At 33.6% G+C, this 16,423-nt stretch overlaps 1 protein-coding gene across 2 annotated transcripts in view; it reads right to left on the bottom strand.

Annotated features, from left to right (window-relative positions):
• LOC132705524 (teneurin-a) overlaps positions 1 to 16,423 on the bottom strand; it is a 737,223-nt gene that overhangs the window by 459,868 nt on the left and 260,932 nt on the right. For both annotated transcript variants that reach the window (XM_060676144.1, XM_060676145.1), the window contains exon 3: positions 1,673 to 1,888. In XM_060676144.1, the coding sequence (XP_060532127.1) occupies positions 1,673 to 1,877 (205 nt within the window). In that variant the 5' untranslated portion in view covers positions 1,878 to 1,888. The remainder of the gene's footprint in view (positions 1 to 1,672; positions 1,889 to 16,423) is intronic.

Here is a 16,423-nt window from a genome sequence, read left to right as displayed (position 1 = left end):
TGCACGAAAATGCATTCAGGGTAATACCGAACAACTGTTTCGCGTATGGGTAATGCCGAACAACTGCAAAATGCGAAAATGCATCTCAGATTTTTTTGTAGATAAGAATTTATATAAAATTATAATATTTGAAAAAATTATTATACGAATGGTTAGATAAGACCTAGACAATCATATCGGTTGCTAATTTTGAAAAAAATATTAAGTTTCGTTATTAATTTGCCTTAATATTGCAAGTAAAAACTTATGCCATTACTTTTACAACAGGCCACTTAGATCCATTTCCGATCGATTTGTTAACTTTTAATACAGTTTCCTACCATACCACACTATTTTTGGTTGTCAATAGCTCTCAGCACAAGACATAAACAGGTGTTCGGCATTATCCGCTATTCGGAATTACCCCTCGCTCCCCTGCGTATTAAAAAATTCCTGAAAGTACTTTAAACAAAATGGCGATGATGATTTTAATCTAGTGTGTGTCTTAAGACGAAATTTTATGTCATAAAATCGTGAAAATGTAAATTATGCCAATAAGTAAGTCATTTTCAATTTTTAGTGAATATTGTACACAAGCGTTTATAATATACTATTGCATTGGTACAGTAGACTAAAAGTAAAGAAGATAGCGATAGTGAGCACTTAATTTTGTATATCATGTATGTAAGAATATTGCTAATATCTCATGACTTTCATGGTAGAAGATTATTGACTAATATAAAAAATTTATATAAATCCATTCAACCGACTAGTTTCTGCAACAAAACTATTGCCTTCCCATCATTGATACAAAATCGACGGTTCTGTTTTTATTTTAGGGACAATGTTGTCAGTGCTGGATATCGCCGGAATTTTTACGCCATACACCATACATGGAATAAAATTTTGTCTTACAAAGATTTTGTTAAACATTACCCATTAAAAAACAAATAGTTCTTTTTTTAACGATAGCGATATGGTTAGGCCAATTAAGGCAAGTTTTGCTTATTTTTTGTGTGAAAGTGAAAAAGTTTCTGGATATTATTGCTACTAAGACTGAAAGAGAAAATGATGCAATAACATGAAGTTTGAACTGAAGTTATCAGTTTGAATTCCGACGTGTCATTTCATGTGTATACAAACAAATCGAGGGCGTGTTTCATAGGCGGGTATATTTTTGTCGTGTTTTGTGTATTTATGCTTAGTAATATTTATTCTAGAGTTCCATTATCACTAGAAGTGTGTCAATTGTCTATAATGTAACTGTTAATAATGTAATTAAAAAATGTTTCATATTGTTACGTTATAATCTCACAGGCGAATGAGGCGAATGATTTATTTCCCCTCTCGGGAATTTTCTCCCACGTTACGTAGTTTATTATTTTATGAATGACTTATTCGGTCTCTTTTAGTTGGACGTCTGAGCTTCCCATCGATGAGAATAATTCAAATGTAACAACAAATTAAACTCGTATTCATTGTATAAACGTCCATGATGAAACCTTCTATAACAAAAGCCGATTGAAATTATTATTCTCGAATACCGTCGAAATTCGCAGCCATTTTCCCAGCACGATGAAAACTATTTGCAAAGTTTATCAATTCGTGCGCAACTCCATCAGATTTCTCGACTTTCCACCTTTTATCTCGGCAACAACTGCCATTTGATCTCGTCTACTAATTACTAACTCACTTGTAAACTCCTTCTGGGCTTGTGCTAGCAAAGAGGCAAATACGTGGCTGTCTACGGGCCTCGGGGTTATCTCCTCTTCGCTGGAACTGTATCCACGTTCGTTTCTCCATTCCAAGCTGCGTTGTCGCCGCATGCCCGCCAACTCTTTGCTCGCAGACTTCCCCTTTCTGCTCCACGAACCGCCGCCGCTACTCGCTTTACTCATTTTCGGTCCATCTGTAAACAACGTCATTTAAATTTGCTTTGATAGTTGGAAAAGCAAACGGCCGCTGTTTGATTAACAAACTATCAATGTTTAACAATCCGTCGATTTGATTTCTTTCAAGTTTCGAACGTCCCGAAGAAAGGATACCTTTCTGTGCGCGGCGGCACGTTTATTACGAGATGACACTTCATACCATTGGATGGACATAAGATTGACCTTATTATTCCCATTATGTCTATAAACATCAGTATAATCAATTACAATGCTGATAGTGACAAAAGAATTCAATTAACTTGAATTGTGTAAATAATTTTATAAAATCATATGAAATTTTGATTTTATAACACCAAATATAGTATGGATATAATAAAAAGTTACCTGATACATTTCCCCTGGTAATTTTTTTCTGAAACTAGAGATGATGATTCTTGCAAACTGCTTATAATAATTTATTCAGCAAAGCTGTTGACACTTGTTTTTTTTTTTTTTTGGTAACTGACTGATTGCAATCTTCATAATAATATCCATATCCAAAAATTTTTTTTTTCTTATTTCTTCAAATTGTCAACAGTTAACTTAAAGAATTTAAAAATATTATATTGTTATGTATACATGTTCTGACATATTTTGAATTCTATGTGACCAGCAACTAAATATATTTATCGATTTTTCCGACTGAAACCTTTTGTTATATAAGAATGGTTAATTTCCTTATAGAAGAAAAAGTTAGTAATTTTTTATTGTTACCGTTATTTTAACACATCCAAATGATCTCATCTGTATGCCACGTTTTTCTAAAAACAAAATAGATAATGGAGGAAATAATTATCTTCAATAAAACAAATTAAGAAGATAGTTTGATATTGATTATTAACATTATATTTACAATATTTGGAATGTGAAACGGTTCTATTGCCTAACTCTTTTTTTTTCTATAATAATAATAATAATATACTTTATTCAGGTAAGTTCGACAGGGGAAATTACAAGAAAAGGCAAGAGTGCAGCGCCCAGACGTGTCTGCTTGCTGATTTCTACAATTATTAGTTTTACAGTGTTAGTTGTGTGTTTGAAAAAATTTGTTTTCAGAAATTAAGCAAAATCGCATTACCTTTGCTTAAATAGTTTAATGGCATGGTTTTTAGGATATGCAAAAAAAGATCACCGACAATAAATAGTACGTGTCCTTTCTGTAGTGCTCCATTGTTTTTCTCTGCCATGTTTCGACGTCATCTTTTTCATTTAATCTATGTATAGCATTTTTATTTCTTATATTTGCACAGCTACAACTTTTTGAAAAGGACTACCTTATGGAGAGGCACTCCTGTTAAACACTAAATACAATAAAATTAGAAAAATACTTCCATTTGAAAACAAAGATTTATAACGATTTTTTCATTTTAATTTTTAATGTTACTTCTGATTCACCCTTATTTATTTATTTTTAAAATATCAATGCATACCACGAAATAGATAACTAGTAGATCTTCTATAAGGAAATCGACTCCCCAATATAGCACAAATACTTTCACGCGGAGAAATTGTCAGATATATTAAGATCCCAAACACCATTGAAAATGTCAGGAACGGCAAGGCTTATTTAGAAAAATCTACGGAAGTGAAAAATGCCCTAATATATGGTGTTCTATATAAAATGAAAAAGTTGTTACTTGTCTTCGAATATACAAACAAACATTCTGTATATGAGGTAAATAAAGCATAAAATATAAGTGAACCAAAACCACTTTTGCCTGTAAGTTTTTTTGATATTTTCTGCCCTAAGCTATCATTAGCATTTAGGCAACATGGTATTCATTTTTAAATTCTACAAAAGAAATTGATTATCAAGAAAAAAAAGAGTAATTTACAGTCCTGGAAAATGTTAAGAGACAGAAAAACGCAGCTGCTTAATGTAATGAAAGAAAGGAATTAATTCAAATTATTTATAAAACATCATATCCAACCTCCAGGATTTATTTTACATTAAAAAGGATCTGCCAATATTTGCAAACTGCTTAAAAGTAGCGGAAATTAATATTTATTTCCTATTATTCATATTATTAATTGATTCTACTTTTCTAATGCTCTTAAAAAACAAAGAATAGACAGTAGATTATTTCTGCGTTTCTCAATTTGTTATTCTCAATTATTTACTGAATGTTAAACAAAATAATAGATGAAAAAACAAAACGTTGGACGTTTTAATAAAAAAGGAATCTAATGCTCTATATCTTTATTTGACACATTTTCTGTTGCTGGCTGGTCTTGACGTTAAAGAATGAGTGATTGAAGATGTTTATCACCGTGTTACATACCATGTTACATACGATCATTATGAATATTTTTGCAAAACACCACAAATATATTCACTGCATGACGTGTGAATTCACTGTCAGACTTAACATACCAAATCACTCCGAAACTAGTAACTAAAGCATAGGTAAGGAAGAGGCACCAGATTTTATACAACCGTAAGATTTCACAGATTTCATGGATGTCACAATGATTTAACATATTTCTAGATAATTTACGGATTTCGTCTATTTTGAATATTAACTTTTATGATATGTGGAAAATTTTTGTATATCGCCGTCATTAAAAAACTATGAAAATAAAAAATATATACAAAACTTTCTGTTAAAACATCTCTTCAAAAAGTAGGAAAGGCAGGGGCAGTGTTAAATTAATAAATACAAATTTTATAAATTCTATAAATTTTCAAAACGGACGGAAATATTTTAGAAATTATCTTGAAGATTTAGTCCTATTTTTTTTTTAGTTTACATAATATGGCAATACTGACGACAATTGGACACCCAAGACGTGCTTGTGTTGTATCTTATAATCCATAAATATTTAGAAAAAATACTTCATACATTGTAGTTATTTATATGTATAGCATAAAAGAATGGGAATTATTAATATAAAAAATTAGCTACTAATAATTTTGATTGTATGTAAATATACTTAAGAAAATATATAAAAATATATGTTAAGATCAATTCATAATTAAATAGAATTCTTCTTTTAAACATAAATATGAAAAAGCACAAAACATGAATAGGTAAGCAGAGGTAAATTTATAAATAAAATAGAAGCACCTTATTTCAAAACAATGAAAACTGCGAGACTAGATGCTGACAATGAAGAATTATGAGATTTTCTACGCCATTAAACAATGCATGTTATTTAATTAATTGATTTAATTAATTTAATGGGAAATGTTCAAAACCCTAGCAAAATTTTAGACATACGTTATAATACCACAAAAGTAGCACACATTTCATAGAGCTAGTACACCAGATATGACTCTATTTACCGTTTGATCAGAGCGTGATGGGTATTTTTTAGGTAGGGAGTAGAAAAAAAGTATTTATGGCTGTCACTCGCGAGTAAAAAATTGAACACGTTTTCTTAGATTTCTCGAAGATGTTAAGTAGCATTCAGCGAAAATAGTAGAATAGAAAAATTAATTCGAATTAACGACTAATTAAAAGTGCTTCATAACTAGGCTTAATAGAATAGAGAACCTCGTCAGGGAACAATTTCCCATGACGGAATTCCTCTTCTCCGCGTACAATGGAATTCCACCGAAAAATAAGCCTTCAAGATTTCGTCGCGATAGTTTATGCCCGCTTAAATTTCTTAGATATTAGGAGAGCTCGGGAACTGGGAATGTGCCCGATTCTTTGTTATATGAGAACCGAGGAATTTCTTCTTGGGCGCGCTTGGCGGGCCGTTTCATGTCTTCGTTTGCTTTAATTTGACAATAAAACAGTGCGGGATTATATTGCGAAACATAGATTACTGCGGGAGCGAAGCTACAGCGTTTTCCGGTCGGATGCGCCACAGTACAATAACGCAATAACGGGTAACGCGATATGCCAGAGAAAATATTCGATTTACTCGAACAAGAACGGGCACCGAGAACACCAGGAATATTGAAATACAAATTGCTAGATTTTGAAATATCACGTGGTGTGAACATATCTAAAGAATTTTTTCTCTTAGTTTCGAAAACGTACATATTCCATTTTCTCTAACTGGGGTCAAGCACAAATTAATAAACAGCCACACCTGATTGATCGATTTTTATCATCAAATGTTTTATTAGCATTTCAAATCACCAATTTTTTAAACCGATCGATGGCTTTTCAAAAAGTAAGCGGCAATTAATGGGGATATTTAATAGCTCTTTCAATTGGCACTTGGCAACTTTTCAGCATCGATAGATAAATAAATCTTATCTTATAATGAATTCCCGAAACTTTAATTTTCACGAAAAACTGAGAGCCTAGCATGCATCTCCGTTTTTTAAAATGCTTTTCTGTTAGTTAATATAATTGTACAGAATTTAATAACTATAGAAAGCCGTAGATGCCGCTGAGATGCCTGTATTTATGTTCGCCATTCCAATTCTGATGAGTAAGAAATATTTTTTAAATTTTCTATTAGCCTATATTTATTATAAATATCGGATGTATGAGGTCGAATGAGAACCATATTTCGATCCACAAAATAAAAAATTTACGAAAATACTAACAATCTATAGTAACTCACTATGGTAATAGATTGAACTCATGTTACTAATCGATTAATAACTTATCTGAACAGTTGTTATCCTTATTTGCTATCCTGATAAAAGCTATTTTTCATGTGTGTAATTCTGTTATTTAAAAAAAACTCATGTTTTTACTTATTTTTTGACTTGTACTATTTTAAATTATTGCCTAACTATTGTCTTTTACAACGGACACTAAATGTAAAAATAAATTTGGATTTATCCATTTAACTTGTTGGTGCTATTTTGAAACAAAATAACAATACTATATTATCCAACAAGTGTGGTAAACGGCGTTTAACGAGTGACTTAAAAAGTTTACCAAATGTATTGCATACTCTACTCTTTAGACGACTGCTAGTTTTTGGGTACATTTTTGTAAAAGAACACGAATACATTCACTGACAACACTGTCAGACTTGACAAAAGGCAAAATTCAAGCCGGGCGGTAAAATCTCTTAAAACATCCGATTGCTCCCAAACTCTAGCGGTAATATTCCGGAAATGTCCGAAGTTTCTCGGATCCGTGCGACAAGAAATTCAAATGGTAAAGTGTCGCTTCCCGTGCGCTAGATCGGTGTAAAATTGGATATTTTACAGAAGGGAGTAGAAAATAAAATTTTCAGTAGTTTTATTTATATAAGCATTTAATTAATCGATGACAAAGACTGTACAGATCAAAAATTAGGCCAGTCCGAAGCTTTAGACATATTTTTCATTAATTTTCCACTATATCGATATGTGGGGATGCACAACTCGGAAAATGGGAAGCATATAAGGAAAATATTTTTCATGAAGACTGTAGTAAGCAAATATCTAGATTACTACAGAGCTTCAACTTTAATCTTCCACCGTGTCAGTATGTGGGGATACAAAAACTCATGTTGGGGGTGCATCGTGAATTAGAAATTGACGGAAAAACAACCACGAAAGACGCTTCAGAGTTATGAAGAATACGCAACAATTTCTTTATGATCGAGAAACTTTGCATGCCGCAGGCGTCATCGTATCACAAATTTTACATTGCTGTGGTTTTTTAAACTTGAATACCAATTAATTTAAAATTAAATTTAAGGTTTTGATAAAATACATAACCAAATTTTTAAGGTCTGATTAATTTTCTAGCAGTTTTCAAAAATACGTACAGATATTGGGGTGCACATATTCCATTTTGTTTATCGAACCCCGCATAAAATAACAAAACTTCTCTCCCCACCCCTCAAAACATACAACGTCCTTTTTGTCTCCGAGAATTTGAATCGGGGGCTGTCACCGGAGCCGTTCATCCGAAACGCGAATAAATTTATTTTTAAATCAGGCATCATGCATTATTAATCTCTGTTCCGCTGGCTGCCATGGTAAAGGGAAAAGTTTGGCAGTTTGCATTGACTCTACTCCTACAGAATGTTTAACTTAGCAACTATTGATTCAAATTTAAATAATATTACTTGGAAAGCTTTGGTCCGAACAAGCTACTGTATAAAAAGTCGATGAAATCGTTTGCCAGGTCTATTAAAGCGGATGTGAATCGAATCACGTATTCAGTGGCGATTAAAACTAGAAAACAATTCGGGTTATGATTGATCCGATATTGCTGTATTGTTCAATATTGCGAATTCAAAATCAAACCCGTTATTTTCAATTTTTTATCTAAATATACTGAAAAATTTTCATTTTAATCCACTAGAATGACAAAAATAAAACCTATCCCTATTTACGAATTTAGAAAGTTTCCCTGATTATTCTCAGTCATAAAAGAACGTATATAGAAGCCGTTGACGGATGGATGAAATAATCATGGATCATTTTTTCCGATTACTGAATTTTCACCTCATCTAACCCAAACCATAATTGTGGAACCTCAACCAGAGACATATAACCATAACATAATCGAAACTTCATAAGCTAAGAATAAAGAGATCGTAACAATCTCTAGTCAGTCCTACTGACATAATATTTTTTTAAATCTGACACGCTTCTTTCTTTTTGTTTCTAACTTTGACATTGAGTGGTTGGTCAATTTTATCTAGTGATTCAATATATTTATGATCCCCGACCATGCAAACATATTCAGATGTGCTTCTCACCAATAAATTTTATAAAGTTACATAAGTAATGATGTAAGTTACACAAGTAAGAAAGAATAAACCCAACATTACAATATGTTCCTTTTGTAATTAAACGTAAATCAAAATTTATTTTTGAGCCTTATGTAATGCATAGATCTTTACTTTCTTTTTAGGTATATGTAACTTTAAAACATTTTTGCAACGACGACGTTCCATAGATGGAAAGTATTTTCAGGCTTGCTTTTAAATGTGTTTTGCGATGTTTCCGAGCGACACGGAAATACTAATTCAAAAGATTAGCAAGAGGGCACGAAGACGAATTTGGAACACAAAATAAACGGTCAACAATATTATAGCATCAGCGTCTGCCTTGGACGATAAGAAAAAAACGGGAATAATTAAAATTTGATGTTTAATGCGCCATAAAAACCCCAAAGTGGAATTTAATTCCGATTCATTAATTTCGATCTCCGCTACGGTTAAGGTCGCGATCACCTTAGTTGTATTATATTCCCCGCCTTTTAATGGAAAATTATGATGAAACTAACCGAAATTCTGCGAAAAGTTCAACGAAACAAGCAAAATGAATTAAACATGGGGAGCCTTATCTATTTTGAGAAGTATGTTACGATCTTAGTAGTATTCGAATAGAAAATGGAGAAAATACCTGCAATATAAGCAAAATTAATTCATTTCCTCTATTTTCATTATTAACGTGGCAAATATAATCTACCGATTAGGGGAAATATTAAAAAAGAAAGATATTAAAAAAAAGTATAATGAATAAAAATTGATCAATTTTTTATATCGAATACGATCAGTGCGAGCAAGAGTATGTTTCTACATATCCTACACCTACCTACATACACATTTTTATGCAAGGCCTTGTAACAAGAGGATTGCAAAATCTGTAAAAAATATCATCGAATTCAAAATTAAATAACGCACATTCTGTGAAATACTTCCCTGTTAATTTTCTTATTGAATAGAAAAATTGTGTCGCTAAAATCTCAAATAATATATGACGTTTTGTTCCACTCCTGCAGTAGTATACAGTACATACATATATATAAGACGAACTAACTTGTAGAAATCGCATTTATTTGCGTAGAACCTGGTTCAATTGTCAGTGTAAAATACCCAATAATTCTGGTTCTCGTATACATCTGTTAGAATACTTAATAAATATCCGCAGATTAGCCCATCACAGAACGCACCTTTAAATTTCATTGCATTGTCTTGTTATATACTCGGATAAGTTAACAGCTCAGCTGACCTTCGTCGAGCTTAAAATAAAGCCGTTTTGATTTATTTATATATAAACAGTTTAAATATATCATCGGGCACAGTGAATCGACAATCTAGTACTATTAATGGTGCTCAGTTAGGATTCACCTTCTGATAAAAGGGAGTTTTCTCCTCCTCTAAACACAGCCTGCATGTGCAGTCATCATTAACCTTATAGTATGTAAGTGCCTTCTTTGATAGCACAGCCTGTCAGGTTTGCTGCCAGAATTACTGACTGTCTCAGTCTCGCCATTGCAGTGCAGACCAAACTGCTTCCCGAATATTTTACTTAGCGCGATCTTTCAGTATATCGTCAAGCGACATCAGTCCAAGATGGGCTATTACCGCCGCACCTTCTCATTGACCAGCAGTTACCCAAACGAGAAAGATTTGAGAAGCGCAAGTAAAGTTAAATAGCAGCTATGAGTTCACTTTCACGGAACATTCTTGCAATAGATCTCTTCAGAGTACCTAAGAATAAAGCATTGAATGGCTCGAAATGTGATTAGTTAAAAGAGAGAAGAAATAATTCCACAGTGTACTTTTATCTATTATAATTACATATTTTTAAAAATACACATCCGTTATTATTTTACACCACTACTGCTTTCGTTATATTCTTCTAATTTTCAAACTTGTTCGTATTTAAATAAAAACGTATTCCTCGAGGGGATAAATAATCGACTCGGAGTTTACAAAAGAAGCGAGATCGGAAAAACAAAAGCCGAACAAAACCCTCCGCCGTCTTAAGCTAATTCGATATTACGAAACGCAATTTATCATCTCCCAAACTATTTGGCGAAGAATTTTCCGACGATTTTTTTGCCATATTTTCCGCGGGAACCCAAGGGAATTGTCTTACATCCCAAGCCGTTATAAATTACATTGAAGATGACTTGCAACACGGCGAAATTATATTTGCCGGTGATACCCAATCCCTCAAAAATACTTACGGCGGCGGACGCCGATCCTCGAACAGAAATCTCAGCAGATATTAAATACTTAACGAAGTTGTGTATAGCGGCTGAACAAAGAAATATCATTTCCTGGAACCGCGGCAACTTGCGCAAACCAATGAGATTTTACTGCAGCGTGTGACATTAATAATGCAATTTTAACGATTGGTTCCTTCCCTTCGACGAGTTTCGACTGCTACGTAACTACAAAAAACGGACATAGAATTAAGTCTTTAAGTTTATACAGCAATATGTATAAATCAGTTTATCTAGTCAAGCAGGTCCATGACCTGGTTAAAATTTGTCTACATTTGATTTTATTTTTCGATAAAGCCTACCAGTCCTGCACTTTGGTTGCCTTCAGGTTTTGTCCGCGGCCTACCTCTAAAACTACTTCCAGTTATTCCGTATTCTTTGAGCTTTTGTAACGTTTGTTATGGATGTTTCTCCATAGAGCTCTTTAAGCTCCATATTAGTCCTTTTAGCCACTGATCCTCTCCTTTCTTTCCATCAAATGTTTTTCTCAAAACTTGACTTTCTAACGGTTCTGCCTCCCTTTTGTTGAGCTTCCTTACTTCACATCAATACAAGACAATAGCTCTAATCATGGTTTTATATACTCTCTTTTTGAGACTCCTTGGCACGTCCCTTGCTCTTAATATGTGACGTAATCACCACATACATTTCATGTCTTTCCTATACTTTCTTGAATTTCATGTTTTTCCGCAGACTCATGTTACAGCTAGCCCTAAATAATTAAATTTTTCTACCTTTCGAAAATAATATTCGTTAATCTCTGTCTTAACCTTTAGGTACATATTCTGCCCACTACACTATTTTTCTCCTAATGAAATATATTTTGTTTTTAGTTTATTATTTGTCAAACCTGTCTCTTTAGCTGATTTTTCTATCTGTTAGATTCTCCCTTGTTCTGGCTAAGATCTAAATATCATCTGTCTAAGCAATAATTTTTTCAAACCACTTTTCCCAACAACTGTTTCCAATAGTATGTTAAATAATGATGTCTTAACCCAGTCATTACCCTGAACTTGTCTGATGTTTTTCCTTCTATCATTACCTTTTAATCCGTTTCCGTTAAAGTCATTTTTGTTAAATTAACAATTTTACTTGATACTCCCAATTCCGCCATCGATTCATACAATTTTTATTTTTTAACTGTATCATAGACTTTTTAAAATCAGAAAACAGCATATATATAGGAATTTTCTGCTCCAGGCTATTATCTAAAATTTGTTTTCGTATGAAAATCTGATCCATTGTCGATCTGTTACGTCAGAAGCCACATTGCAATGTCTATAATCATTAAATGGTATTGTTGAAGCTACACTGACGGAAGGCCCAACATTTTCAGAAAGGACTTTTGCTACCAATTTAAGGGAATGATGGAGTTTGGAGGTGCTGTCTGCATAACTTACATTTTATGCCAAGAACGATTGATTCTCAATGTCGCCAGTGATGGCGATTAGTATGTGAAAGTACGCAGAGTTTCTGGTTAGAATATGGCACTCCTCTCGCTACGATAAAGTAATTGAAGAAAAGCCTGATTTTAGTACTCTTGAAATAGGGACGTCCCCGGATGGGAGTCTAGAACTATATTTCAACTAACCCACTTTTTGGAAAATGAATATTATATCAAATCGGATGCGTCCTTTAATTATCGTTCGGATTTCACGAAGCGAATCCCACTCACAGGAATTGAATGTAACACAATCCATCTGCCACGATTAAACTTTATTTCCGTGGACATCCGTCTAAAGGGTCGACCTTTGCCTTAGGAAATACTCATTCCGTCGACACTGGCATCATAATGTGCCCAAAACTGTAACAAACTGAGGGCCAGCCACATAAATATTGACATAAAGGCTCAAGGCGGAAGCACCTCAAACTATTCCCCATCTCAATGCTCTGTTGTTATCCTAATTGCCCGGGGACATTCGCTTTATTGGTTTCAAAGGGTGAATGAAATTTTGCTGCAGCCTGATTCAGCACGCGGTGAGGCTTACGCAGACCCAGCCATCAGTCGGCAAAATTAACGCATCGGGCCTTAAACAATTTAACTAAATTAAACATAATAATAACGAAACGTGTAAACCGAGTTTACACAAATTCACGGAGGAGCGTAACCCTTTGAAATTTGCTGGGATCAGAAAATGCAGGTAGAAAGGATTGACGTTTAAATAGTCCAAAGGAAAACTAATGGATTACTATTTACAAACCTCCTGAATTCCTTCTTCAGAACTTAATTGAAACTGCTGTTCAGTTTCAGTTAAACTCTGAAGAAGGCAACAGGATGATTAACGAAACGTCAGTAAATTTGATTTATAAAGATACTAACGTAGGAGGAATCCAGAACATTTCTGCAGTAACCTATGAAAGTAGCCTATGGAAGTTTCTTAAAAAAAATGGATCATGTTAGCGTATACGCAACGAAGTAAAAGAAATTATTGTTATCTATATTTAAAACACACCACTGTGATCCTACGTGCAGGGTACCATAATGCGATTGCGCGAAAAATTTGAGTACGACCTGCTATCGCCGAAATTTTTGAACGGTCTCTTGCCTTTTCGACATCTTGCGAAGAACATTAAATCTTATACAGTTCGAGAAGTGAAGTTAGTAGTTAACTACTTCAGTTTTGGAGACCAGGGGCCCCAGAAAACAAACATCAGGAGCTGCAGGTGAGCATACTGTTTCAGTTATCGCCATTGTGTTTCAACCTATAGAATTACCTTTTCGGTCACAATGTTGTACACACGGGATAATTGAATTCTATCAAGCTTACAGTTCTCTTGCGTACCTGTGTTTTCGAACCGCTGTGTGCTAACAGATTAAATGACATCATTATTGTCCTAGGAATAATATCTTGTGGAATATTTGAATTCAAGACTAAACTTTTATGTATATGAAAAGTTGTATTACAAAATATGTCGAGAATATTCCGCAGAACTAAAAAATCCCTGACTATACACGGTGCCCTATTTAAAATAAGAAAGCTGTAACTTGTTCACAACAATATATACAAGATAAGGGTTTAAAAGTATAAGTGGATACGAACAACTTTTGGGTTTAAGTTTTTTGATATATTTTACAGGGATAAGATGTTACCAGTAACATTGCTCGGCACAGAAGTGCCTCCACCACCTCCAACCTACAACCCCTTAAATACAAAATTAACAAACTGCTAATTTAGGGTAGATGTGCAACCAACTTTGCAACGTCTTAAGGCACAGTAAAAATAAATCCAATTATCTAATGAGCTCGAGAACTTTTACAAAAATGACTTTAGGCAATTTCAGTGGATTTATAACCGTTCAAAAGAAAAAGTATACCTTCTTCCTTTTATTAAGCTTTAAAACCCCGAGGGCTTCCAAAAGTTTTATTAAGTAAAGGGCCTTATTATGTTTTAGTCCGGAAATAATGAGGGTTATTTTTGTTATTTTGGGTATTACGTTAGATTTCAGCTCTTTAACAAATCTTTTTTTTGTCAGGGAATCAAAAAGCTAATGTAGGTATCATCGATCCTTTGTTATCACTGGTACAATGCTTCCCTACTTTTTGTACTTTCTTTTGCAGCTTTTATCACAATATAATTGAAAATTGTTTACGATTTCCTGTTGTATCGATGAAAAAAATATTAAAGAATAAACAGTGGTTAATTTAATTTGAATCATTTTTTTTTAATATACTTAAATTTCCGATTTATTTATTCAGTGAACGAAAGATGCTGCATGTTCGAAAATCTGCAAATATAATTAAGTAATTTAGTTTCTTTTTTTTTTTCATAAACACGATCTACCTAATACCTCAAGGATTTCTACTACCGTACATTTGACGAAATGTAATTTAGGTTTGATTAGTCCAGTATTTGAGTCATGTAAGTGAAATTTGTAGCAAAGTACAACACTCTATATCCCAATTTTAAGAACTTCCCATCTTATATAGAACGTTCAAAAATGTATTGCAATATAATAAGAACTTCAAGTGATTTTATCAATTTCTGATAAAGATAAATGAAGCTCTATTGTTTATGAAGTCATCGAATGGTAGAATATATCAACGCTGAATTACGGTTGCTGGGGAAATCCTCAACATATAGTTCGGGCTCAAAATTAATAAAAAAAAAATTACCGACACTGAATTTTTTAGGAGACAGAAGCAGAAATTCTCTTACCAATAAAAAAATGGAAGTTTTAATGATTTGGGTACTTTTTAGACCAAAGATCTGTTGCAGGAAGAAAGTTATACTGGCTTAGAACTTGCATGGTTGTGGCAGTATAAATTAACCGTCATTACTATGATCAGTGAGGGCGATAGCTAAAATAATGTGGAGTATTATGGTACAAATAAACCGCTTGGTGGAGTCAAATAATGTTTTTTTTTCGAAGCACACTTTACTTACTTTGCAATCCAAAAAGCCTGAAAAACAACACTCAACACACTTTAAGGATAGCCAGCAAAACCAATTCTAATCGCTTCAGCTGCCAGAAATTACCCTAAAACGATTCTCATTTCACCAAAATCGTCCATAAATTAATTTAAAGGTTAAGGGATGAAATGTCATGTGCTTCCGCAAAAATGTTTTTTAAGCATGATCAACATTTCCACCATTCCTGGGTAATTTACCGTGAACCTTCACTAGAAGATGAAACAATCAGCTAGATTCCATAATAATAATAATAAGCAATACAAAAAAACTACCAATAGATAGGTGATAGAATAGGTACTATTTCTATAGGGAAGCAACCCTTATCAACGGCTGTATGGAGATCAAGATATTTTCAAGCCCCCTTGACTGCTCTGAGGTTTAGTTTTCAGAGAATCAAGAACGAGAGTCCAAGCAAAGCCCGTACACAAGATATCCGTAATTAAAATTAGAAAAAACTAGAGATTCACACAGCATCTTTCGAAAAACTTATGTAATGACGAATTGAATGTTATTTAAGACTAAATTAAGCTGATCGTATACAATGATTGACCTCTATCGAAATGCTCACTCAAATTACGAGCTAAATATGAATATTTTTTTACATCACCCTTAACCTTAATTAAAAAAACTGTTGCGAATTAATTTTAGTTCGATTTTTTTGTTAAAAATGTAAGATCTGTTTTTTATTATTTAGGGCAAGTTAGTCATCGAGGTATCCATTTTCTATAATTGTCTACTAAAAGCTACGTTTTGGAGCGTGCGTAAACAAAATTCAATATAAATTACGACGAGGCACGGATATTACATATTACATAAAAACTGGTGGGGCTAGTTCTACGATAACCCGTCACGTTCCAGGGTCGTCGACTTTTCCGCTGAAAAAAAAATCCTACCGCAAAGCAATTTTCTTTGTCGGTAAGCGAAAAATATCCGGCTAAACGTATCCGAGAGGAAATGGCAAGCAAAACGGAGGCAGCGTTAAGGTACATCTAGGTCCGCGTCAGAACAGAAACTTTGTCTGAAATTGAAATTCCGCAAGCCTTTGAGAACGAGCGCCCTGCCGGCTGCGTACAGCCTTTAAGATATGTAAAGATAGCTCGGGAATTTACTAGAATTCTGCAAGAACATCTGGACTTTTGGTTGACGGTTGGGAAAACTTGACGCGAATATTCTCCCAAAGACATTTCAGTCTCCTTCGCTTTTGAGATGAAAGTTTTAATTATTT

This window comes from Cylas formicarius, unplaced genomic scaffold, assembly GCF_029955315.1.
Source record: "Cylas formicarius isolate icCylForm1 unplaced genomic scaffold, icCylForm1.1 PGA_scaffold_7__23_contigs__length_41026272, whole genome shotgun sequence".
Classification (NCBI taxonomy): Eukaryota; Metazoa; Arthropoda; class Insecta; order Coleoptera; family Brentidae; genus Cylas; species Cylas formicarius.
Note: the sequence above shows the minus strand (reverse complement) of the source record. Positions and strands in the feature narration are given on the sequence as shown.